This window comes from Pogonomyrmex barbatus, unplaced genomic scaffold, assembly GCF_055798465.1.
Source record: "Pogonomyrmex barbatus isolate J1 unplaced genomic scaffold, ASM5579846v1 scaffold6, whole genome shotgun sequence".
NCBI lineage: Eukaryota > Metazoa > Arthropoda > Insecta > Hymenoptera > Formicidae > Pogonomyrmex > Pogonomyrmex barbatus.
Window position 1 is genome coordinate 8,696,774 of NW_028297160.1, and position 24,267 is coordinate 8,721,040.

The 24,267-nt window shown below is 40.0% G+C and overlaps 1 protein-coding gene and 1 long non-coding RNA gene across 22 annotated transcripts in view; one reads left to right on the plus strand and one right to left on the minus strand.

Annotated features, from left to right (window-relative positions):
* Window positions 1-24,267, minus strand: part of FoxP (forkhead box transcription factor P) — a 276,092-nt gene that overhangs the window by 113,473 nt on the left and 138,352 nt on the right. For all 20 annotated transcript variants that reach the window (XR_016140756.1, XM_089082889.1, XM_089082887.1 and 17 more), the window contains one exon: window positions 23,929-24,036. Coding sequence is in view for 12 of the 20 variants with exons in the window: in XM_089082889.1 (XP_088939015.1) it covers window positions 23,929-24,036 (108 nt within the window). In the remaining 8 variants the exon portion in view is untranslated. The remainder of the gene's footprint in view (window positions 1-23,928; window positions 24,037-24,267) is intronic.
* LOC148935145 (uncharacterized) overlaps window positions 14,027-24,267 on the plus strand; it is a 52,225-nt gene continuing 41,984 nt past the window's right edge. The window contains exon 1 of one of the 2 annotated variants that reach the window (XR_016140767.1): window positions 14,027-14,747. This is a non-coding gene — a long non-coding RNA (uncharacterized LOC148935145). The remainder of the gene's footprint in view (window positions 14,748-24,267) is intronic. The other variant, XR_016140766.1, reaches the window with a different exon arrangement.

The window sequence follows — 24,267 nt, forward strand, 5'->3', positions numbered from 1 at the left end:
GACATAGACAATTTAATGCCGTTTTATAAATTATACATCGCCTGCAAGCTCGCGAGACGAGCCGATTACCGGGGTAGATCCTTCGTCCTCTATTTAATCCAGTCTCGAGGTATATATGTGTGCACGTCAGGATATACCTATGTACGGTCGCGACAGGTCGGGCAGATACGTGTACGCGTCACGGCGAGGAAGAATTTCAGGGAAGAGTAGAGGCATCCGGATAGGGATTTCTGATGCGGAACTTGCCAGACGTCGCGGACGTTTATCGGCGCTACTAAATGTAGTATGTGGATTCGGGGGAGATAAGTAAGTGCAAGGCCGGTGGTGTGTTGGTCTATGCGATATGTAGCTGAGATCGGTGTAGTCGTTTATAGATGGGTTCTTAACGTGAAAGATATTTCGATAGCGTCTACTCGCCGCTTTTAGTGGCCAGAAGATTTACAGCTAATTTCGTTAATTATTTCAGAAGATCAATCTCAGAACAATCTCTCGTTTTTCTTTCATAATAAAATTGTTAGCGTTCAAGCGACTAATCGAGATATCGTAAGTAGACGTTAGGGATTTTGAAATTATATTAAAATAAAAGGAGAGAGCGAAAAAGAGGACACTCACCCTAAAATCGATAGCTACGTCCGCAAATCTAAAGAACCTCCCCTCTGCACTTTATCCGCAAAGGGAGATGAAAGGCGGATACCGTTGTATAGGATCAGAAACACCCCACGTTGTCGTATTATAAAAATAATATATCGATATCGTAATAAGGGAATGATTGGATATTTCGAGACGGCATATATATATATCTATCGCGACACCCTAAAAATTTCATCTCTCTCTTATTCTTATTTACAAAGTTTGTATGTTATATCTTTGGACAATGTGAGAATGGTTTTTGAATGAAGCATTATAGACGTAACGAGAAATGAAAAAAATCGAGGCGAAATAAGCTTTCTGAGAGTCGCGAAAAAAATTCCTGAAAAGTTTTTCATTAATTCTTTTACTATGTCGTGCGTACATATAATCATTACTAGAGAAAGATTTAAAAGACCAAAGGATCCCTTGAAAGGATTAATATCGAAAAGCTAGTACTAACCTCAGTTGTCAGAGCTTGTAATTTAACATAAGATCTTTGTTTGCATTCCAGGAAGACATATTTTTCGTAAAGAGAGAATTAAGAGATTTTTATCAATGACGAAATTCTTTCATGCAATTTTATTATGGTTTAAATGAATCATTTTATACATTTTTCAACATGTTTATGAATTTTTATAAAAAAACGCATTGCTGGCTTAATTACTATACAAACGTATAAAATATTTTTTTCTAGACGATTAGAAGATTAATTATATTTGCAATTATGATGACGGGATTCAGGAATACTGTCATATATCAAATTATTCAATCAATAATTTTTGTTTATCCGACAATAAATGAAGAAAATAATGCACTCTTGTTATATATACGATATCACGCGACATCTCCTTCCGAGGAGACGATCTTCCACCCTCACTCGTCGAGGAAAAAAAGGGAACGCGAGCGAAGAAGGGTGCGACTATTCTTTACGCTCTCACGTGCTACGATAGGACTATCGATTCCAGGATTAGGCAGCAATTTTTCAAGCCTACGGCGAATAATTACCGAATCCTTCCCTCGACAGGCAGCTTCGAGCGCCAACCAACGGTTGGCGTTGCCACTTTTGCTTCCTTGGCGCGCCCGCCGTGCCACCGACACGCGGGCTCCGCTGCTCTGCGGAACGTCAATGAAAAATGTGGTGCGAAGAATTTGCCGGCGTGATTAACGGTCCTGCACCCCACTCCCTAACTCTCTTTTTGCGACAAAGTTCGAAGAGATACATGGATTGTTTGGGATTTCCACATAGTGTCACGATAGATTACAATCGATGAATTATTCGTTTATAATTTTATCTTCATTAGCTTATATATAATAAAAAATGTCACATGTAATTAAAATTTTATTCATTCTTTATACTCTCGAAACACAAAGTATTTCTCATACTCTAAAATTCGATTATAATGATACGTAACACGTATTAATTTTTCGGAAATTTGAACGACTCTTTTTTAATAAGAATCGCGACGATCGCAATCCGAATTCAGAATTACGTTAAACCTACATCATAGAAAGAAATTCTCGCACAATGCTCGATTTTAAACAATGTCGCCAAGTCCAGCAGCGCGTTGTGACGACGCGGGTGGATTCAGCTCGAGGATTTGAAAGAGCCACAGAAACGATACATGTCGGTGTAGTAACTTTCCGGGAAGAAAGCGGAGGGGCTAGACTAGATGAAGACCGGGGATACCTTCATCTGCGGATTACTTATGCACGAGCAGACTCATTTCATTGCAACGGAGCCAAGAGCTGGAAAGCGAGCGGACCCAAGCCGACGGAAAAATGTTTCTATTTAGCTCGCTTAAGCTCTTTATTAAAGGTTCGCTTCTTCTTAGAGTCGCCCAGTTACGGGCCGAAGCCGGCGCTGCGATTCTGTGAAAAAGAGATTGTGGTCTCTTAACGACGACATCCCCCGCTTTCTCTTATATTTCTTATCTTCGTTTTTTCGCGATCCCACGCCGGCGTCTTCGTCGTTCTTCCGGTCTAACGGTTCGCGGGATTCTTACGAGGGTGGATCGCGGGCCAACGGGGGACTGGCGGGAGGGGGACGAAAGTGGGAGAAATTGCGTCAATTACCCGCTGATTTCGGCATCTGATCCATGGATTACGTCCCGCCGCGAATGCTGATCTCTCTCCCCCGTTTATTGAGCGACGTTTCCGAAATGGCGCAACGAGTAGCGGATTCGGGAACGCGGGGGGAGGAGAGAAATCTGCCGCCTTTCACGCGCGAGAAACGCGCTTCCGTTGCGAGAGAGATAAGAGCGAACGAGTAATATACGAAATTGGATGTTTTAATAAACCACCGGATGGCGCGACGAAGCGTCGCGCGAGCGCGCGCGAGGAACGCGAGCGGCTTTTCGTAATGGGACGGTAATATTTATAAGGGAAATATATTACCTGCAGTTTGAATTAAATGAATTCTAGCCCTTTGCGCGCGAATGTCGAGTGCGCCGCGCGACGCAACGTATAGGAGAATTAAATGATAATGTGTACAATGAGGCGGGGAGAATATAAAGTTTGACTTAAATAAATTTCCACTTCCGCGCTCGTGTGACGATATGGCGCCGCGATGTAGAGAGTTTATGCAACTTTATGACGATGTCACCAAATCCGTTATTTTACGCTAAAAGTTATTAATAAATTAAGGTGTACAAATTAACAAATTCTGTTATATTTTCTATAATAATATTTATTATATTGTCATTTTTTGTATAAAGAGAAACATCTCTCTCTCTCTCTCTCTCTCTCTCTCTCTCTCTCTCTCTCTCTCTCTCTTCTCTCTCTGATTTTTAATAAATTAAAATGTAAAATCTGTAGGAACATATGTATAAATAAAACTAGCTATGATTATTTGTTACCTACAATTCTTGTTAAAATATACGAATCGATAATGCTCGTTCGACATTTGCATGAGATTAAAGTAACAACGCTGTGCTTCGCATCAGAGACGATTAATAATCATACAGCTAACGGAACAAAAATTTCTTCTCATTTAAATCGCCGCATGACTGAAAATATTTTAAAAATTCGCCCTGTCAACTAGCTCGACCCTTCCTTCACGATCTCTCGACCCTTCCTTTCCGAGGCCGATTGTCTCTCATCGCGAGAAGGGCGGCCGAAGAAGGCTACAAATAATTTCGAGGGCGTTATTCGATGGCATATTTTCGATTATCGGCCAACGAAGCGTAATCTACGCCGTAAATGGAGGATTGTCTCTGTGTAGCGCAAGATGAGCTGCGGGCTCTGTGAGAGACGACATCGAAGGGGGTTAGTGGAGCGAAAGGGGGATTTACAGGAGTACGAGGATGGCGGTAGGGAAGAGGAAGCATAGCCACCAGCGGCTCTTTAAAAGAAAGCGGGATAAACAGACAGTTCCAGCAGCAGGGAGGAAATGTAAATTTCCAGCGAGGCGGAAGGACGAGAAAAGAATAAGGGCTCGAACACCGCGGGTATATTGAGTGAGCCGCCGGCCTTTCCATCCGTACGACGAGTCACCCCTCCTTTAAATTTCATGTGCCAATTGTACGCGATTGTCTTTACTTTGCTTCCCGCGCGCTTCGACGTCGACGGGACGTCGAGTTTTCGAAGTTGCGCCCGTTTCTTCCGCACGATGTGTCTCGCGTTGAATCTTCGCGCCGGCGAGAGATCGCAAAGCGAAAACAGAACGTGACGATTTTTCTGCATAACGTGTAACATTTGAAATTTGCGATCGTTGAATGAAAGATTATAGTATTTGTTTAATTTTATAACACACAGATAAAAATATAGTTTAATGAAGCTGCAAAAGGACTCAGCCCAAGAATATAAAATATAAAAGCTGAAATATCGTGTCACGCAATCAGATTATGCATTAAATTCATTTAAAGAAAGTTATTTCATTTAAAAACGGATTCATACATTTATTTTGTCTTATATATAGATAATACTTCCTCTGTTGTATTTACAGAGATCACCGTTCTCGACGACTTCTATTTCAAAAAAGTTATATTAGAAATCTGTTCCTTCGTGAGAAAACAAACATTCTTGAAGCTTTGCCATTAAATTCGGAGAAATCAAGAGATTAAGACTTTATGAAAGAGTTTAAACATAGAAGAAGTGATGCAAAGATAGTTCTTTTAAAATCCATCGATTCTACTGATGAGACCAGAAAGGTGTTTGCTATTCGAAGCAAATTGAAAAACTCGAAGAAATGGAATTTTGAACGAATACTCGATAAACTAAGCGAATTAATTGATCCTGATTTATAAAAAAACTGCATGTAATTTTATCCGATATACATTAAAGATATTTTTATTGTTTAATTGTGAAAAAGCTCTATCTCTTCCAAAACGCCGACCCGAATCGATATAATCTCAATTCAATCTTTTTGAAATCAGTTTTGAAAAATTTATCAAATACTCAAATATTGTCAACCGTAAAATAATATCGCATTAGAGTTTAATTGAAGTTCTTTCTCTCTCTCTCTCTCGGTCGAAATGGATCGGGAAAAGCTCGTACATCGGGAAAAGTCATATCTGACAAGAATAAAGGGTGATAGAAGTAGACGGCTATGAAATGATATTCAGAAGAACACGAAATGCTAGGATGAGACCGATCGAAGGGCAACGAGATCGGTGTCCACGGCGTATAAAGTGAAAGATTCTCCGGCGAAGGGTGGCTCGCGTGACAGGGGTTGAAGCGACGGAGTCGCCGCCCTACGTGCCGAGAATTTCGCGCCGGGAAGAGGTTGCTGGAGAGTACACGAAGTCCGCCCTGGTGTTGCGGAACTTCGAAGGGCCGAGACGGGAGACGGTAAGCGAGAGCAACAGTCGCTGAATAAACACAAAGTCCAGTTAAAGTCGTAATAAATGTCTCCCGCCTTCCGACGGGTTTTCCCTCTCTCTCTTGGCCGTCTCTCGTCGCGCTTACGCCTCTTTCTTTTCCAGAGACAAACGATATTGAGGGTGAAAATTGACGGCTTTATCGTGCCGCTTCCGTGAGCGCGAACTTTCCGAGGAGTTGCGCTTTCGCCCGCCTAGCCTCATATCCCAAGCAGCTCAAGGATTCTAGGTGTCTCTCCACCGATATTCGCGATATTTCCTCGGTGCGGCAGTCAGCGAAATGAATGCAACCTGGTTGCAGTTGAAAAAATGGGAGCTTCATACTCATCAAGGAAGAAAATTCAGATAAAAGTTGCCGATCCTTCAACAGACAATCAATGAAAATTGAAGTACGTGTTTCCAAAGTCGTTGATTTTATTTCGTCGTTATTATTTTTTAGTTAACAATAATTTTCTTCTTTTGCATTCTACAATCAATTGAAGTAGGATAGATTAGACTTCGTAACATTTGCTTATTCCAACAACAAAATGTCAAGTTTATCTTCTGCAAAATTATTGTGTATCCCTGTGTATGTAATTATTGTGTTATCTTTATATTGATATTCATTTAGTCTGCTGGCACAAATGAATTCATTTTATCACAAGATGAAACGTTCAAATCAATGTGACTCTGCATAGATCATACATATTTTACGTTCGTCTATTAGCAAGCGATTAAATGTATTGTGCTATAAGAATATAATATTCCAAATTACAATATATTTTATAATAAATTTTAGTATAAATCTAAAAGAGAGACTAATGTGGAAGTGGCAATGAAATAATTCCATGACTATCCAAAAATGTAATCGCATGGCGGCCGGTTTTGCAATCATTCGCGCAATTAGTTATCCGCAAAACCGCATGACAAGTGTGACACAGACAAGTGACCATATGTTGGAATTGTTTATTCACGTATCTCGCTAAACCTTAGCCCGGTATCACAATTCTGAGGGAAAATAAATTCCCATCGGCCATGTGTTTGGTCGATGTTGTGAGATATCGCTGTATACATAGCAACTCTATCGTAACGCTTTAAGACCTCTTCGAATCCTAATCTATTATGTGAAAATATCTGTTTTAACGTGTCCCTTCCATTTGTGACATACATTAATAATTTTTCAGACTATTTAAACATTGTGAATCGACAAAGTATAATAAATTTTAGAATGTTAGCTAAAGAATCGCACCTTGAAATTCTCCTTATAAAATTTATATCACGCATTATCTAGTTATTTATTCTTCTTAATGTCATTCCTGAAAGCACAGTAAAGAAACCTTGACGAACTTTTTCAAGCATTAAATATTTATGATCTATTATTTTAAATCAATTGAAATTGTACATTGTCTCAAATTATGGATGTTACTGAAATGTCATACCGACTATAGCATCGATGACGTATGAAATCGTATTTTTATAGCTATATATCAACATAACCAGCACCGTAATTATAATCGTCATTCAATACATTGTACGTTCTTATGACGTTCTTATGCATTGATGACGTCGATATATGTGACGACATGTTTTTATTAATTTCACACGAGATTAACGCAGTATGGATATATGTTTGAACACTTTACAGAAAATTTATATTCATATTTCTGGAATAATTTTATCATAGTATTTTAAGTATTATTAATAGAATTTCATAATTAATAAAAATTGTGGATATTATGCAAAAAATGTAAATTTCACCGATTCTTTTTTCATTATTTACGTTACCTGCTATAATAAAGTAAATGCATACTAAAAATTTTCAAATATAAATTGTTATAATAAATATTGTAAAATATTATAAAAACATCCAAAGTTGAAGTTATTTTCCAACCATTTTCTACAGAAGTCGCCTCATGTAGCGAACATTTGGCGCCAATGTTCTGAAATATGTCCCTGCAGAAATTCCTGCTGGAAAATTTTGTCGCAAGTTTTATTTTGTTTCGGTAAAAACGCGATAAAACTTTTCGGTCACCATACCACAATGATGGTAATAAAGTTTAGTATGCGTATTTAATTAAATACTTATTTCGAAGAAATATATAAAAAAAATTGTTATTTTGTAAAAAAATAATAATCTATTATATTCTTATTCCAATTAGAAGGAATATTTTTAACTTGGAATTGCATAAATATAAATTCATTAAATACTCAACAAATTCTTCACCCTTGCTTATTACTATTGTTTTCCTCCGCAAAATCCGATATTATAATATATATATATATATATATATATATATATATATATATATATACTTCATGCCAGAGTCAATTAAAATTTTTTGACAAAGCGCCGATCGGTCAACTTTACATGAATATTTTGGTCATTTCCAATGAAATCCACATCTATAACGTATATTCCACATTCGGGCCTTTCGATCAGCTCCCGTTGTTTCGACTCGTCACAAATATTTACCAAATATCGATCTCACCCCCATGCAAGCCTGAACGCCCTCCGTGTGTCGTGTCGTGGTCACAATGATGGGCAAATTGCATTTGCAGGTCATCCGCGACGTTGATATTTGTATTCGTTTGTACATCGAAGAGCAGATTGGCCATTTGCCAATTAAAAGCGTTCACTCTCGCGCATTTGATGCAAAAATCCTCATGTAATAATAATAGTACCCAAATATGCAATTTTAAGAGTATCCGGTTACTTCATTTTCGTAGAGCATAATTTACTACAGTACGTGACAATAAAATCTTTCTAATAAAGTCACGATGATTCTAAATTAATTACTAATCCTAGAATAATTAAAATAAAAGTTGAATACTTGATTAAAGATATTCATTAGCAATAATAATGTAAAAAAATAGCAAATTTAATTATTACCTGAAGATTGATATCGTGTCAATATTATATCTCAATCGTCAGAATTGCACTTTACAAGAAATTCTCAAATCACTATTATGATAATAATGGAAATTACTTTATAGCTACCACATGTTATATATGACAAGTAATAACGATATTATAAAAAGGTTAAAGCGCGCGCTCATAGTTTTCCAGAAAAAGAACCGATCGCAAAGTTTAGCGATATGGCGATCGCTACAAGGTAAGTTTTATTTTTAACTAAATTGTAGTACCATATGGTCGAGAAATGTTAGTTTCCTCCTCAGCTCGTACACGAGAAACAAGTCCTATTGATCTACGTGGATCGGAAATATCGTGGATATTTGCCATGTGCACTTGACTGTTACATAATGATCACCGTTGAAATATCGAAAGAAATATCTTCTATATCGTATTTCCGTCTCTCTTATGGCTCTTCTCTGAATTATCAATAAATGCCTCTAAAAAGACTAAAAGCAGATAAGATTACCGGAAAGAAATATAAGAGTTCTTCTGGACAAGCTGAATAATTGATTCATGCATATTTAAAACATGTCCGTGCGATCTCTCTAATCTTGATATTTTGAGATTGACATAAAAATATAGAAATCCTTCGATGTAATAAAAAGGATGAAAAAGTTGGTTGATGGTACGATAACATGAAAGATTCGTGGCTCTCTGAGCATGCGGAGATCTTCATAAATTTTGAATTGAAAATGATCCAAACTATGTAATCGGAAGGATTCGCTATGGAAAAAGAACAGTGTCCTTCATTAACTTCGCCGCCAGCGCTTAACTTTATCTTGTGCATTCGATAAAATAACAGGATATCAGGAGCCCGTTTTTTCGTAGCTCAAAAAAATTCACTCGAGATTCGATCGGAAAACACAGATATGTAATCATCCCGCGGGGATAACCTGTGACCTGTCATGATCGATCGGAAGACATGCGATCCGCACGTCGAGCGAAGGTGGCTCTCCTCAGCCTCGCACGTACGAGGTCGTCTAACAAAGGTGGCGGAGAGACCGCGGACGTAGGTCGTTAAAATAATAAAGGTTGTTATTGAACGGCGCCGCTGCTGAACCGTCAGGCACCCGCGCAAAAATTTGAATTTCTCCCGCTCGGCATCTGTCGGTCTCGCGCTTTACGTCTCATCTCTCGTCCCCAACGCCCTTCTCCCGTTCCCCCCCCCCCCTTTCCTTTCATCCACCGATCCGCCACCACTGCGAACCTTGGCAATATCAGAGGGCGACCCGATATTATGCCATTCTCAATACTGCACGCGGCTGCGGCCGCGGTAGCGCCGTATTATTAAAGGCATCGTATAGGATGGCCGGAGTAACGAGAAAGAGAGAAAGAGAAGAGACAACGGGAACGACGAGGAGAGATTCCGCCGATGATTTTGACGGTGGCGACGTTGTTTTTTCGTCTGCCGGTCGCTACATGAATATTCCACGGAGTTCTAATCGCATAAAGGGAGAAGGAACACAGAAGGAGAGAAAAAAACCAACACAAAATAAAGAGGAAGATACGAAAATCGCAGCATATCACACTCCATTTTTACTATTATTTTATTAATAATATCGTGGTATATCGCAGAAATTTTCATACAAATAAGATAATTCAGATCTGATCTCTCTCTTTTTTTTTTTTTTTATAAAGTTTAACATTCAAAGAAATCGTATAATAAACTTTATACACGTTCGACCATTTTAATTTTCTCTTCTTTTCATTAATGGACAAATATAAAAACGATCTATATAATATACACTTTTATTTATTCATAAAATATTTAAAAAAAAATATTTTGATTTCGATGTTGCGACTGTCATTTGATGCTGTATCCGGCAAATAAGAAGAACGGCGAGCTCAGAGCTCGAAAGACGGAGTTCTCCTAACTCCATGTCAGCCATCTTCTCTTCCCCCACATAAATACTGCATGCATCCGCGAAGAAATCTAAGAAGAGCGTCGGTATGGACGGAGGGCGGCAAGGGGAGGGAGAAGGCGAGTAAGAAAAAAAGAATGCAGAGGAGAAATATACGCCTCCTTCCGCTTGGCGTCGAGGTAGGTCGGAGATTCGCCTTCTACGGTGACGTATTATGCAAGCGGGTGCGGGAAGAGGTGTGGTGGTTGGGGGACGAGGGTGGTAGGAGAGGGCGTCGTTTGGCAATCTTAGGGGATTCCGTGGATACAATGGGATCTCAATACATCACTTCACCTAACCCGACTCCCTCCTCTTGCTTCTCTCTCTTTCTCTCCCCTCCCCTTCTCTCTCTCTCTCTCTCTCTCTCTCTCTCTCTCTCTCTCTCTCTCTCTCTTTCTCCCTTCCTCTCTCTCGGTCTCTCTTTTCTTTGTCTCTTTCACCTCTCCAGCCTTCCTCCTCTGGTATCCACCTCTTCGGTTGCCGTCGTTTCTGCGGAGCAGCACCAACGAGGCTCCCAGATGCCGTAATAGCTTAGGAGCCGGCGTAATAGCTGCCACTGCCTTCCTAGAGAGAGTTATAGTTCAACAACGCAGAAATGGAATCGCGAGAGAAAGGGGGTGGGCGAAAGGTAGGCAGCAGGGTGAGCGGAAGAGGGTGGCTCTCGGTGAAGATGATGGCGAGGAGATCGCGGAGAGAAGCCGCCGGAGGATCGCCGACCCGATGCTGAAGGATTCCCAGTAAAACGACGATGGAACGCAATAACCGCGGCAGAGGACGGACGAGGATGCGAGATGCATCGCGTACGGCGCGATGCATCGTGGATCGCACGAAGTCGAAATCGAACTTGCCGTCGGCAAACACGATTGGAAACTCCACGGGGAATGAAACATATCTTTGGCAAATGTGTCTTTCATAATTCGCCTGCATCGCAAAAGACGATTTAGCAAATCTGTGCAAAAGTTTAATAAATCAGTTAAATTTTGAAATGAGTACTAATACTTTGAAGTAAGTCCACTTGTTTGTTGTTATGTCTCAATTCTAAAATTTCTCAGTCAAAAATATATAAACAATTAATGGTAATTTAATTTAGCAGAGTTGTAAAGAATAAAATATAAAAGTAACTGAAAGTTTCACCGTTTGAATTTAGGACAGACAATTAGCTACATGTTTATTTTCATAATGGGGAAGAGATAATTCATAACAATTTTGCAGCAAAATATAAATTTTATTTAAGGTAATGCTTGTGAAGTTTTTTGTATATTAAATAAATAATAAGATTTTCGTTAAAATATTTAATACATATGTCAAGCATTTTAAAATGTAAATGACAATGCTACATTAAGAATTACATTAAATATGAATATAATTCATTCTAATATAATCCATTTGAAACATATATCAAAATTAGAATAATTAATGACAACTGAAAAAGAGTGTACATTTAGAAAAGCTTTTTAAAAAGATTTTTGTTGAGTTGTGTAAGAGTGTGGATACGATAAAGAGTTGAAACAGAGAGAGAGTAAGTAATAGTTCTCTCATATTTTCTTAAATGGAATCTGCTGGAGCTATTCGAATCTTATGCAGTTCCAAATACGACTTTCAACCATATATTACATTTTCCATGAACACCTATTAATACGAATAATAATGAAATATCCTGTCTGAGTACATTTATCTAATATATGAGTCAAATATTCTTAAAAAACCTAATTATATTTAATTCTACGTTTTTATTTTGCAACCATATTGCGCAGATTAATTAATATTACGTTAATTTCATACAGTTACATGGTGTGCATCGCGATGTTTGTTTAATTACAGTTACTACAGTTTAATTTTTATTTTCTTTTTATTATTTAATGGTTTAATGCATAAATTTATTATTGTTTACATTTTTATTTAAAAATTATCGTTAAAAAATTAAATGCTAAATAAGTAGAAATTTTGCATAACGGTTGATAAAATAATTATATTTCTCCGAAGGTTTTCAAGTATTTTTGCATATAAAATAATTTTCCGCATAACAAAGCATTATATTTAGCATGCGCCATTTTTGGAAATTCATATGATAAATCCTTCAACGATAACTTTATTATCAAATCAAGTAAATTAAAATAAATTAATTTCTCGCATATATCAAGTTATGGTGTCAATGGTAAAAGTAGCGTCAAATTTAATCAAATTTAAATTCACAATCTGCTATTAAATCTATTGTAAACTAATTAAGCCTAGGAATATTTACATTTGCATATTTTGCGAACGTAACTTACTTATATAATTTACATTTTGACACTACTTTCTTATTAATCTCCAAACAAAAATTTAAAATCCGACAAAGAAGATGTCATCAATAGCATTACAGAAGGAGCAATATACAGAAACTCGAGAACTTCACATTCTTATCCCGAAATTCCTACTCCGAAAAACAATTTATCGACTACCACCCATCAAATAGGTACCACCCGGTCTTGCCGTTGCACTTTCCAGAGGAGAAAATCACGATCACGTCTGCGACCTCCCTCATTTCTGTTTACTGTGCACCAAAGCGGGCGCGCTACGTGATGGCGAATACTGTCATCCTGCATTCCAGTCGCGAGCATCGGGAAAGATAGAAAGAATCCCGTTGCACCGCTCCGTCCTACTCGCTCCCCATCCCCCGATTTCTTCCTACCCGGTCCCCCGCGACCCGGCGGCGCGTGTAGAAGGCGCATATTCAGGAGAGAAACCCGTGGAAACTCCGGGACGTTGACACCAGAAGCTGGATTCTGGACGTGGGGATGGCGGTGGTAGGTCGGACGCGACCCGTCCGTTAACATAGTATCCCCGCTAGGTAGTGGGTGGCACGGAGTAAGACAGGAGCGAAGAGGAAGCGAGATCGTGATGGTACGATGGTACCGTGGTGGTGTTGCGGGAGGGGGCAAAGAGATGCGAGTTGTTCCAGGCAGTAGTGAGACGTTCGAGCAGGACGGATACGGCGCCTCCGTACCGGACTGGACAAGGATGACACGATAATACGCCGACATCGTCGCCGTCGTCCTCGTCCTCGTCCTCATCCTCGTCCTCGTCCTCATCGTCGTCTTCGTCGTCGCTGTCGACGTCATGCGGTCGCGGACCACTGTCGGTCCCGTGGAAAAGGCGTGGCGACGTCGCGTTCGCGCACCTTTGCACCTGGTGCGCCGGGGAAGACACGCCTCCATGGAATTCCTCTCTCCGGTCCGCCTACACGCCCGCTCTCTCTCTCTCTTTCTCTCTCTGTCTCTCTCTCTCTCTCTCTCTCTCTCTCTCTCTCTCTCTCTCTCTCTCTCTCTCTCTCTCTCTCTCTCTCTCTCTCTGTCATGTCCCTCTCTACTTCCTCCTTCTCCTCCGCATATTGCCGTTGTGCGCTCCTCCGACTTTCTCATCCGAGCGTTCCTCACTCTGCCTCTCTCCCTTCCTACCCTGCATCACTTAGGAGGAGATCAAGGATCTCTATTCTCTCCTTGCCTCCCTTCTAGCCACCACCGCCGATGTACTATCGCTGGTAGCAGGGAGGACGCGAGGACGCACCGCTACAACTACTACCACCACCACCATCACCATCACTACTACCACCGTCTCATCACCACTACTATCAGCACTACTACTACACCGCCAACTCGTCTCTCTCGTCTCTTCTTGGGCCGGTATCCTGGCTAACTCGCTACGCTCGCTTGTTGCACATGTGTGCAGCTTGATGCACGTACGCGCCCGTCGCACGCATGCTCGCCAAGCTCGACATCTAGTATGAGCGTGGGTGCCGTGTCTAGCCTCGCACCGGGAGAGCGCACACACATCAAAGTGCGCGCGCAGTGCTCTCTCTCTTTCTCTCTCTCTCTTTCTCTTTCTCTCCTCTGGCCATCCGCCCACTCGATATTCGCCGGTGTCCCGGCCACGTGATTCCCCTCTCGGCCTCTCCTCCTCGGCCGGGCAGACTAGGTTTTCAAGGGTGGAAGAACCGGGGGGAGGGGGGGGGGGAAGAAGGCGGAAAAAGACGGAGCAAGAGTCTTCGGCGAAGTGCGATTACCGCAGACTCGCAGAATCCTTCGGCTTTCCTTCCCCTCTCTCCGTCGCCTTTTTCGTTCGCTTCCCCCGTGCCTCCTTTCTTCTTTTTTCACTTCCTTCCGATGCGAGGCTACCGTCGGGATGTTCCTACGTGCACGTCTCGTACCGAGGGACGAAAGACGTGGGTATTGATCAGAGCCCGCCGCGGCTGCGGAAGTAGCCGACATTATTTCACGGGGAACCGGTTGTCTCTTCGTATGCGTCCGCTGTTTAACACGCGCATCCGTTTGCTCCTATTAATTAAACAAACCCCCCGTTTTATGTATACGATATTAAGAAACTTGCATAACTTGCGGGAAAATGGTCTATTAAAGACCAGATACTTGCTGATAGGTTGCTCTGTGCTAATACATATCGTGAAATGGACAAAACTTTGGAGGGAACTTTCCACGCATCTGAAAATTACGTTTAACTATCATTCCGAATGTAAGTATCCATTAAAAATTACATTAAGACTTTTTGTGAAAAAATATAGATCATTAGCAATTATTATTTTGCTTAAAAATTGCAGGAATAATGATTTTTGTGACATTTATAAATTTACAAAATTACTTACGATTTTTATTAAATGAATGATAACTTATTATCATCTGGAGATTTTCTTGGAATAAGAAAATATTAGAATGAAATAGATTATTTTATCATTTTTTCTAAGAGAGTAAAATCTGTGGCATCAAAATTTATTTTAAGAAATAATAATTTCCATTATTTACACCCATTTGTAAATGATATTTTAAATTTATCCGATTAAACTTAATACGACGAACGTTCGTGCTGTCATTGCATACATCATTTTTTTTTTTAAATAGAATTGTATATTTAATCAAAAGTAAATTCAATGTAAGAAAGAATGGGAACAGGATAAAAATTTATGTCCGTCATGTTGTAAGACACAAAGTGAAAAAAAGAGGAATCTGATATGAGCCACCTGAGGGAAGGCTCATGACATATATCGACTTGGGCTGTCTATATTCAGATTTTCTTTCGCTATCAATCTCGACTTTTCGAAACCACTAAGTCAAAGGTGGAGGCAAAAGAAGAAGAACGAAAAATCCGAAACCGTGAAAGTGTTGAACAAGAATAGTGAAAGAGAACGTAAAGCAAAGATATACGGCATAAATGAAAGAACCAAGAGATGCTTCTGCTAGATTGCCGACGTTTCTTATCCTCGAGTCTTGACACCTGTAATAAGCACCGTCGCGAACAGAAATCGCGATGCACCGCGTAAAAATGAAATAATACTTGCACGGAGACATCACGTCAGGTGCTGCCGTTTATTTTTAACGATATGCATATATCTTGAATAAAGCGAACACGTGACATTGATATGAACGTGATACTTACATTTTTAAATTTTCTTAATTCTTTATGTTCTCTTCTACTCTATTCTATTAAGATCCAGATAATTGCGCTTATTTTTTTCCATTTTCACATCATAACTATGTATTTCTCTTCAAATCATATTCTTCTAGGAGACTAAATATTTTAAACATGCAAATCAAATATAGAGCTAATACCTTTGAAGAAAACGAATAATTTTCGTGTAATCTTATTAAATATAATTTTGATGTTCAATCGTACGACAAAACGATACCAGAATTAACAGAATAACATTCGCGTGTGTGTAGGTGCAATCGATGCCCTCGCGAAAAACGCGTGAACCAAACGCACACGCGCGCATTGGGATGATCGTATTTTATGTCGCATCGTAATTCAAATATCGCAGTATATAAAATTCAAATCGCCCGTCGTAAAGTAAAAAGTCGTTCCAAGTCGAATAAGGGTGGTGCATTAGCGGCCGGACCTACGTCAGACTGCACTTAATGCACAGTAAAAAACAGTAAATATTCTTTCATTGTGTTTCTTCGCGTCGAAGAAGAATCCAAGTATCGTTAAAAATATCAACTTGTGCGCGCAGAATCTTCTACTCTGTCGAATCGGAGTCGCAAACAACAGAAAAAGGCATTAAGACGTCGTTTACGACGTCGATTAAAATTGAATCGATCTTAATCGCAATTTGAAAGCACTGTTATTGCAGTTATCGTTGCTATTCGACGAATCAAAGTTTCAGTTGCAATTCATAATTGTCATGGATTCATTATTTGAGTTGTATATAAAAAAAGAAAAATCACAGGTTTTCATATTTTTCGCTTTTTTTCTTGATGAATCAGCAATAAAAGTGGTAGCGAATCGTTTAATAGACTGACTGATAATTTAGCATTGTGATAAAATTTTTATAAAGATACGACGTGTTTGAAAAATTTGGTTACAATTTTCACAGCTATTCTCAAAAGTATTCTCTCATAATTCTCATAATCAAGTAAATATCTTCGTATTACGAAAATTAAACTTAAAATTCTTTCAAATTACCTTGCATTGATGAAAATAGAAGAGACTGTTATTTCTGCGCTTAACAAAAAGCTTAATTCATAAATATAATCAAATGTATTTTTTTTAGATGTAAATTATCGAACGTTTCAATTACAAATACTTCTAAGTAACGTATTAGGAGCATGCCGTCCATCCATGCCGAACAGTAAACATATTACATCTCGCACATTTGTGCACGCGGCCGCGAGCCACATTAAATTAACGCCCCGCTATTCCGCGCGCACGCAATCACACTTAAAAACTCGCGTTTCCATCCTTCCTCCCCCCCCTTCCTCCTCTTCGGGGGAAAGGGTTCACGACCCTTTCCCCGCCGCATCCGAGACCCGGCGGCGCCGAGGGAAGCGTGCTTGAGTCGCGCATGCTGGCAATTATTTGCGCAGCTCCTTACCCGCGGCGCGGGTTCATTAAGACACTAATTACCGGCGTGCACGCGTGTGCACGTAAGAAGCTAGACTATATACGACGTACAACAACGATCGGGCCCGCGGGTGGCCTCGCTCAGCTCTCGCTGCGAACTTCCCCGCGACGTTGTACCCTTCTTGCCGGGATATGTAGGCGAGCTAGATTGCGCACGAGCTCTGGCACGCTCCAGACATCTATTTACAAGGTTGCACGGTCTCGGTTACGTTGTAAGAGACCTAACTTGGCTCCGACTGCCGGCTGCCTCGGGTTAGTTCGGGGTGGGCATCCGCAAAACCAAACTCCGCAGGCACCGTATAACGTTTCGTTTGCGCCTGAAAGCCTTTCTGTAAGACATTACTCACGTGCCTTTGGTGCGCGCGTCTCTCATCCGTGTCGAGACGCGATAAAACGACATAATGGCAAACGTATTTTTAGAGTTATGTCGCGCATACAATAATATAATCATATTTGATACATAGGTATTTTATAAGTTAATTTACAATATAATAAACGGCAATATTTATTCAAAAAAGTTAAGCATTAATCCTTAACGATTTTTTCAAATCTCACTTTGAAATCTATTCGCAAATTGAAATAATACACATAACTTGTCAAGAAAAATAACACAACGTTTATAAAAATAACTTTATTTAACTTTTATACATTTAAGCTACACGAGCAATGTACAATAAACGAAGTATATTAATCTTAAAGCTAGTCATTTGTAAAGAAAAAAATATTAAAAAATAAAAAAATCATTTAAAATATATTAAGTAATGTGTGAAAATTAATTGACACATGATCGAGACTTTATTTCCCTGTATTATCGCACGTGCAATGTGCCGCGTGGAAACTGTTGCAGCAGTCACGTGGTGTATCGTGGGTGAGGCTGCGTTTCCCACGGGCGGGGAATGACAGGGGTGTATACGGTCGGCCGATCAGTACGTAGAGGGGTTGTTTAGAGCGAGCGAAAGAGAGGAAGACAGACGGAGAAAGGGGAGAGGTGGAGAAACACCAAGGAGGGGTGAAAAGCACGTGGCGCAGGCGACGCGCGCCTCTCTGCCACGGGTGGCTGTATATCTATCGGGCTTTCCACCCCCAGCATCCCCCCCACTTGTTGTGCTTTACCGTGTTGTGTTGCTATGTTGCCTTGTGTATCGAGAAAGTTCAACGCCGGCTAGACGATGTTTTCCATCCGCCGGATTTACCGGTGTCAGAATCAACAGGCTTTCTCTAGGATGTAGCTTCAAAAAGGTGATGAAGATAAAATCATCATTTTTCATATAATTCAGAATTAAAAATAATGCGAATTTACAATCAGAAATATTCCAATGGCAGTTATCTTTCTCAGAATTCGCAATAGAAGGCACGGTTGAAACATAATATGTTTTTAAAATTTAATAGGAATTTTGAAAATATAACAAACTTTTTAATAATCGGTGACCGTTATGGCAAATGTCGCGTTATTTTTAATATTCAGTCAGTGAAAATAAAACAAATTAATGCAAAATCTGATAATACTTTTTAATTAGATCCTATAGTTTTTGCAAGTTAGATAATCTTAATATTTTAATATTAATAATTATGCCTGTTATGAAAAGGTGGCAAGAAACTGAATCTTGAAGGGGATGTATGATTATTGAGCGCCCCTCTTTGCTAGGCTATACCACAGAATATTAAGGATAGCGGGCCTAAAGGGAATATTCTGAATGCCAGCGCATAAAAAAGTTTATAAGGAGTAACACTTGAAAATTCTAATTCTGTTACATAATTTGAAAATACAAATTAAAATATAATATTACTATCTCATTTAATTCACCAATAATTTTGTAGCTTTAATACACACATATACACACGCAACTATATTTGTACAATGTATGCTTTTATAAAACAATATGATTTCTCATTTTAAAATAAAATCTTGACATTTTATAATAAAACTTTTATTAACAAAACAGTACATCTATTTAATAAATTTCATATTTATAATCAATATTAATTTCTCTTTCCCTTAATTTTATATGATTATCTCTTCCATTATTCATTTATTTTATTTTTATAATTTTTAAATTCTCATTTCTCTTGTGTAAAGTTTCATATAATGATATACGCGCCACAGCCGGAAATATAAAAATTCATCTTTAATCTAGTTTAGCGTCGCAGCCGCCGTTTCTCCTCCCATCTATCTTGCCGAAACACATTGGAGCGAATTTTTCGCATCGATCCCGATCGCACCCTCGAGAATTAAATTCCCTTTTAACATCCGAGTAATTTCTTTTCATGGCAATCGCAAGCATTTAATTGGCTCAACAGAGAGACAGGTGGCTGCATTAATTGCAGCGGATTGCTGGTCAGGTGGATGCCTAATCATGGGGGTTGTGCGGCAGTAGATCGGTCCGACGCGTCGGAAAAGGCGCCTCGCATTGAATGCTAAACAAAAGCTAATTTATATCCAGAGGTCGAGACTACGCTCGAGATCAGGAGATGAATGGCTGTTCTCCGTGCATACCAAGTGGCATGCCGGGCCCTTCAGGGCCGCGGAGTTAAAGATCTTGGGGGATGTTCCCCGTGGGGTAGTCGCTTGTATCTTCAAATATCACGTACGAAGCGGCGAACTGGGTTTTAGGAGCTCGTCAGAAGTCGCTCGATCGCCGCTTGATTTCTATTCAGACGGCACGTTTTACCGTGAATTCGGACGCCGTGAATGATTTTCACTCTGCAGCATTCAGCGACGGACGGATCCTTTGCAAATATTCTCTTTCAAAGTAAATTCTAAAAGATAATTTCTGGTAAAGTTAAGATGCAGATTGCAAGCAATACATCTTTGACAGATAAAGACGAAGTTTCTTAATTTGAAAGCACGATATAATCATCCGTATCTTACGATTAATCTTGCGTGAAAACAAAAATTTAAGACAATGGCAAAATTGTAAATAATAATATTCGCGATTGCAATAAACGCAATTAACGTTGAACGTTATTATTCGTAACTCGTAACGAGTATTGTCGTGCGGAGCCAAAAAGCGAGAAGTAGATACTCCGGTCTCTATCGATTCGCGGAAGGAAAAAATTTCCGAGCACGTATCATCACGGTGACGAGCGGGATTCGCATCGCGAGCTTCCGAATCTAGGTGGTTTAATCTATCATTGCGACGGCGAGACGAGAAGCCGGGATAACTAGCACGGAATAATTAATAAATGCAGGGTGCATTAGTATGCGTTGCGGAGGATGAGTTCGTGCGGACCTGAAGTCGGGATGAGCGCGGGCCCGGGGCTTGAGACCCGGGAATTATAAAATAATAAAGAGAAAATTACGTAATGTGAGGATCAGATGAGAATTAGAGGACAATGAAGACGGGGTAAACCTCCCGTCGTCTAAAGGGGGTCGCGCTCGCCAGGGGTTGGCGCGGGGCGGAAAGCCGGAGGTCGAGGACCAGACGTCTTAATGTCTGCATCGTCGGGAACTCGTCCCTCGCGCATGACTATCTCTACGACCCTTACATCTCTTTCCGATAAGAACCTTAAGTCCCGGGGATATAAATTCGACTCTTTCTGAACCTTTGATACCCCGAATTCCGACGTGCTAGTCTGGCACAATTCGATATATCTAATTATTTGCGAACGTCTGAAAAGTGGGATTCAAATTTTTATCGTCCAAGATAATTCGTCAGTCGTATGTCACGTATACATAGTTTGCGAGCTCACTTTCTTGTAAAAATAAGTGTCTACCTCTGGATGGCAAATGAAAAGGTTTGTTACAAAAATACCTCATCTGATATCTGATTAAAAATTGTGTGACTAGTTATAATTAAGTGACTGTGATATAGATTGTTTTAAATAAATCGATTAATTCTTCAAATATTTCTGTTCAGAAATTGTTCGCTATCTTGAAATATTCTTTTTGATAATATTCACTATCTCCTACATCTCCATTTGCCTCGTAAAGAAACATTATATATTCAAAACATGATGCATTCAATTATGTATTATTTTACCATTCGCGCGGAAACATTAAAAATCACCCTATCACCCGCGGTCTCTCGCTACCCTTTCATCATGAGAGCCGGTAAAATGTCGCGAGACTTATCGAAATGGAATACGATGTCGCCGCGGGTGCTAATCGAGGATTCTAATTAGTAGTCAGTCGGCGCAGACCCGACGCGACTTTGTAAATGGTAACAATGTTATGTAATTAGGTAAAAAGTTCTGTAATCAAGAAGTAGATCTTCCGAGCCGACCGCCATACCATCGCGTTCTCGTCTGATCCTCCCACCCTCATTCGTATTAAAATAGTCTCGCTAGGAAAGCGTGCGTTGTGCTCTGCATATCTTAAAACCCAAGGGCTGGTGCGGGGACGCTCTAAGAGCCACCCCCGTTCTGATTTTTGCCGCGATTCATATTACTACAGGCGTGGCTGAGATTATGAGAGTGGTGTGAGAGAATCAACGTTCTTCCGCCGGAAATTTTGGCTATATCGAGACGCGCGGAATACTCACTCGGTACAGTAAGCTTGAAATTTCGCGGGCCGATTATGCAAACTCGCGGAGGGCAAAATATCATAACGCGAAATTACTGAACTTTAATTGTTATCAAGAAATTATTATTATTAAGAGAATCATTGTCAGCTCTGCAGTTTAGCCGACAGCGCTGTTTACCTTATTTGCAATATGATGATTATTGGTCGTCATCAAGTCCCATCATCTTTCGGCAATATTCAAATTAAATTAAATTTCTCGAAATCGTTTGTCCATTATTTTAAATAGTTCTTGTAGATCGCTATCGAACACAGTCGTGCAATCTAGAGTGCAGTCAAAAGTGGAACACTTTACTGTCTCGTAGCGCAAAAGTTTTATGCAAGAATTTGATTTTAAGCGGATAAGATTGACACGCGCAAGTGAGAGAGGGGGGGAGGGAGAGAGAGAGGTAAAAATGATACATATATCGCTTCGTATTGCTTCTTGAGATGCTGACAAATGCATACGTGGTTGCAACAAGCGAGCGTATTGTAGCGTTGTCACGTACAGAGACATATACGCGATAGCGCAATTTGTGTATACGACTACATACGCCCGGCGTAAAAGGAGCTGCGCCACAGTTAGCAAGCACACACGTATATGCACGCATGAGATCATCGGTGGTCGCGTATATACGCTCGCGGAAACGCTGACGTCAGTGGTTTCGGTTGCTTTTGTTACTTCGCAAACGATCGCGCCCGATACGCTGTGTGTATCAGGAAGACGAGCATCGAATGCAACACACGTGCGTGTGTGACAGTTCGCGGGCGTTAATTTTCCTTAAGTAAACAGAGTGCACCATCCGTCAAATACAATTGTACCATTAATGCAAACCGCGCGTTATTTTTAGCTCGTAAGATTTTCCCACGTGTATTATCATCTAGGATGACAGTATCAGATCAATAAAATATTTTCCTGCTATCTACATATTTTTTACTCTACATTTTAAATTAATTTGTATTACACCGGACACTACTTCCTTTTTAAAACATTACGTTATATAAATTGGAAAAAAAAAAAAAAAAAAAAAAAAAACAGCAACAATATACTTTTCAGATGTCGCGTGTTATCAAATGTAAGCTCGATGCGTACATACTTAATTTTATTCATTCGGTGCATGCTATATAAATCTTTACCTAACAGCAGCAAGACATACGTCGCGCTGGATCGCATAAAAAAAATCAACATCGGAGGAAGCGTTATGCAATTCATGTCGTAAAGATTGAAGATTCGCGCGTGATTGATAGAGTCGGAGAGTAGGCAAATTAGCGGACGTTAAAATTATTACCACGGCCTGCATATTATGATGCGAGTATTGGCACATCGTCAAGCCGTTCAGATTTCGAACGAAGATTACGCGAGTTGCGCGGACAATGTGACTCACGCACAATGACACGTGAAACTTCGTATACGCAAGAAATATTTGTCATGTCACGTACTCTTGCGAAACTTATACTCTCTAATAATAATCTAATCCTAACGTGAAAACGTTCTAAAATTTTATGCAACACATCTCAATAATAAAATTACATCTCATATCCAGAGAATTAGAATATCGGATATTCGAACGTAAAAAACTCCGTCCAGATTCGACGACACGTTAAGGTCGTTAAGGTCCTCGAAGGATAAGTAACAGGCACGCGGAGACTCGAGAGGAGACTCGACACGGTGGAATTAAATAAAAATAAAACGCGGGATAATAATGTTAGCGAAGGAACCGAGAACCCAAGACAAATAGCTGAGGGAAAACAAAGCGTATTATAAATACCGGGTGACAGGACGAGTGGTGCGGGAGAGTGAGCGCGAGCGTAAGAGGGTGGTCGGCTACGGTCGGACCGAAGGGTGGAGGTTCCCGAGGAGGAGTATGACGATATAGTAGCCGGTGACTCCTGAGAGAAAACGCTCGAGAAAGCAGCGACCCAGCAGCCAGCATTTTTGCTACCTGCCGACACAATGAGCCGCCGGATTTCTTTTCCACCCTTCCTTCCTCATCCTCGGCCCTCTTACCCGCCGGAATTATAAATTTGACGCATCTACCCTCGCGAGCTGAGAATTACGGTCGATAATCTCGAAATCGCATTATGAGCGAAATATGCAACCGATTAATATGAGAAAAATAAGATGATACACGAAAAGTTCAGTTTGATACGAAAAAAATTCATATTTTGTCAATTAACAAATAAAGTAGGATATATTAAATTTATTGGTCTTAACAATTCCGCAATCATATGTAATCGATGCAATTTGCGCAGTAAATTAGATGTACGGAGTAAAAAGTGAAGAAGAATAAAGACACTCACACTAGGACGACTGTGGCCGCGCGGATTCAGCTGCCAGGGAACTGTCGATGGCTGAAAATGTTCCTTTCCCCACGAACCGTTGTCGAACGGGTTTTCACCAATGTGTCCCTATAAAACGCAAATCAATATCACAATTATTATAATATGATAAAGCGCATTGTACGCATGCAACAAACCTAATAAACAGCAAGAAATAGTAAACAGGAATTTTTGTACTCGTATGTTTATGTTTAATATAAATAAACTCGAGTGTATATGTATATGTACATGTGAAAAATGATCACGTTGTGCTCAGCAAATTTTTCATACAGAATGTTACAGGCAGAAATATGAAGAATC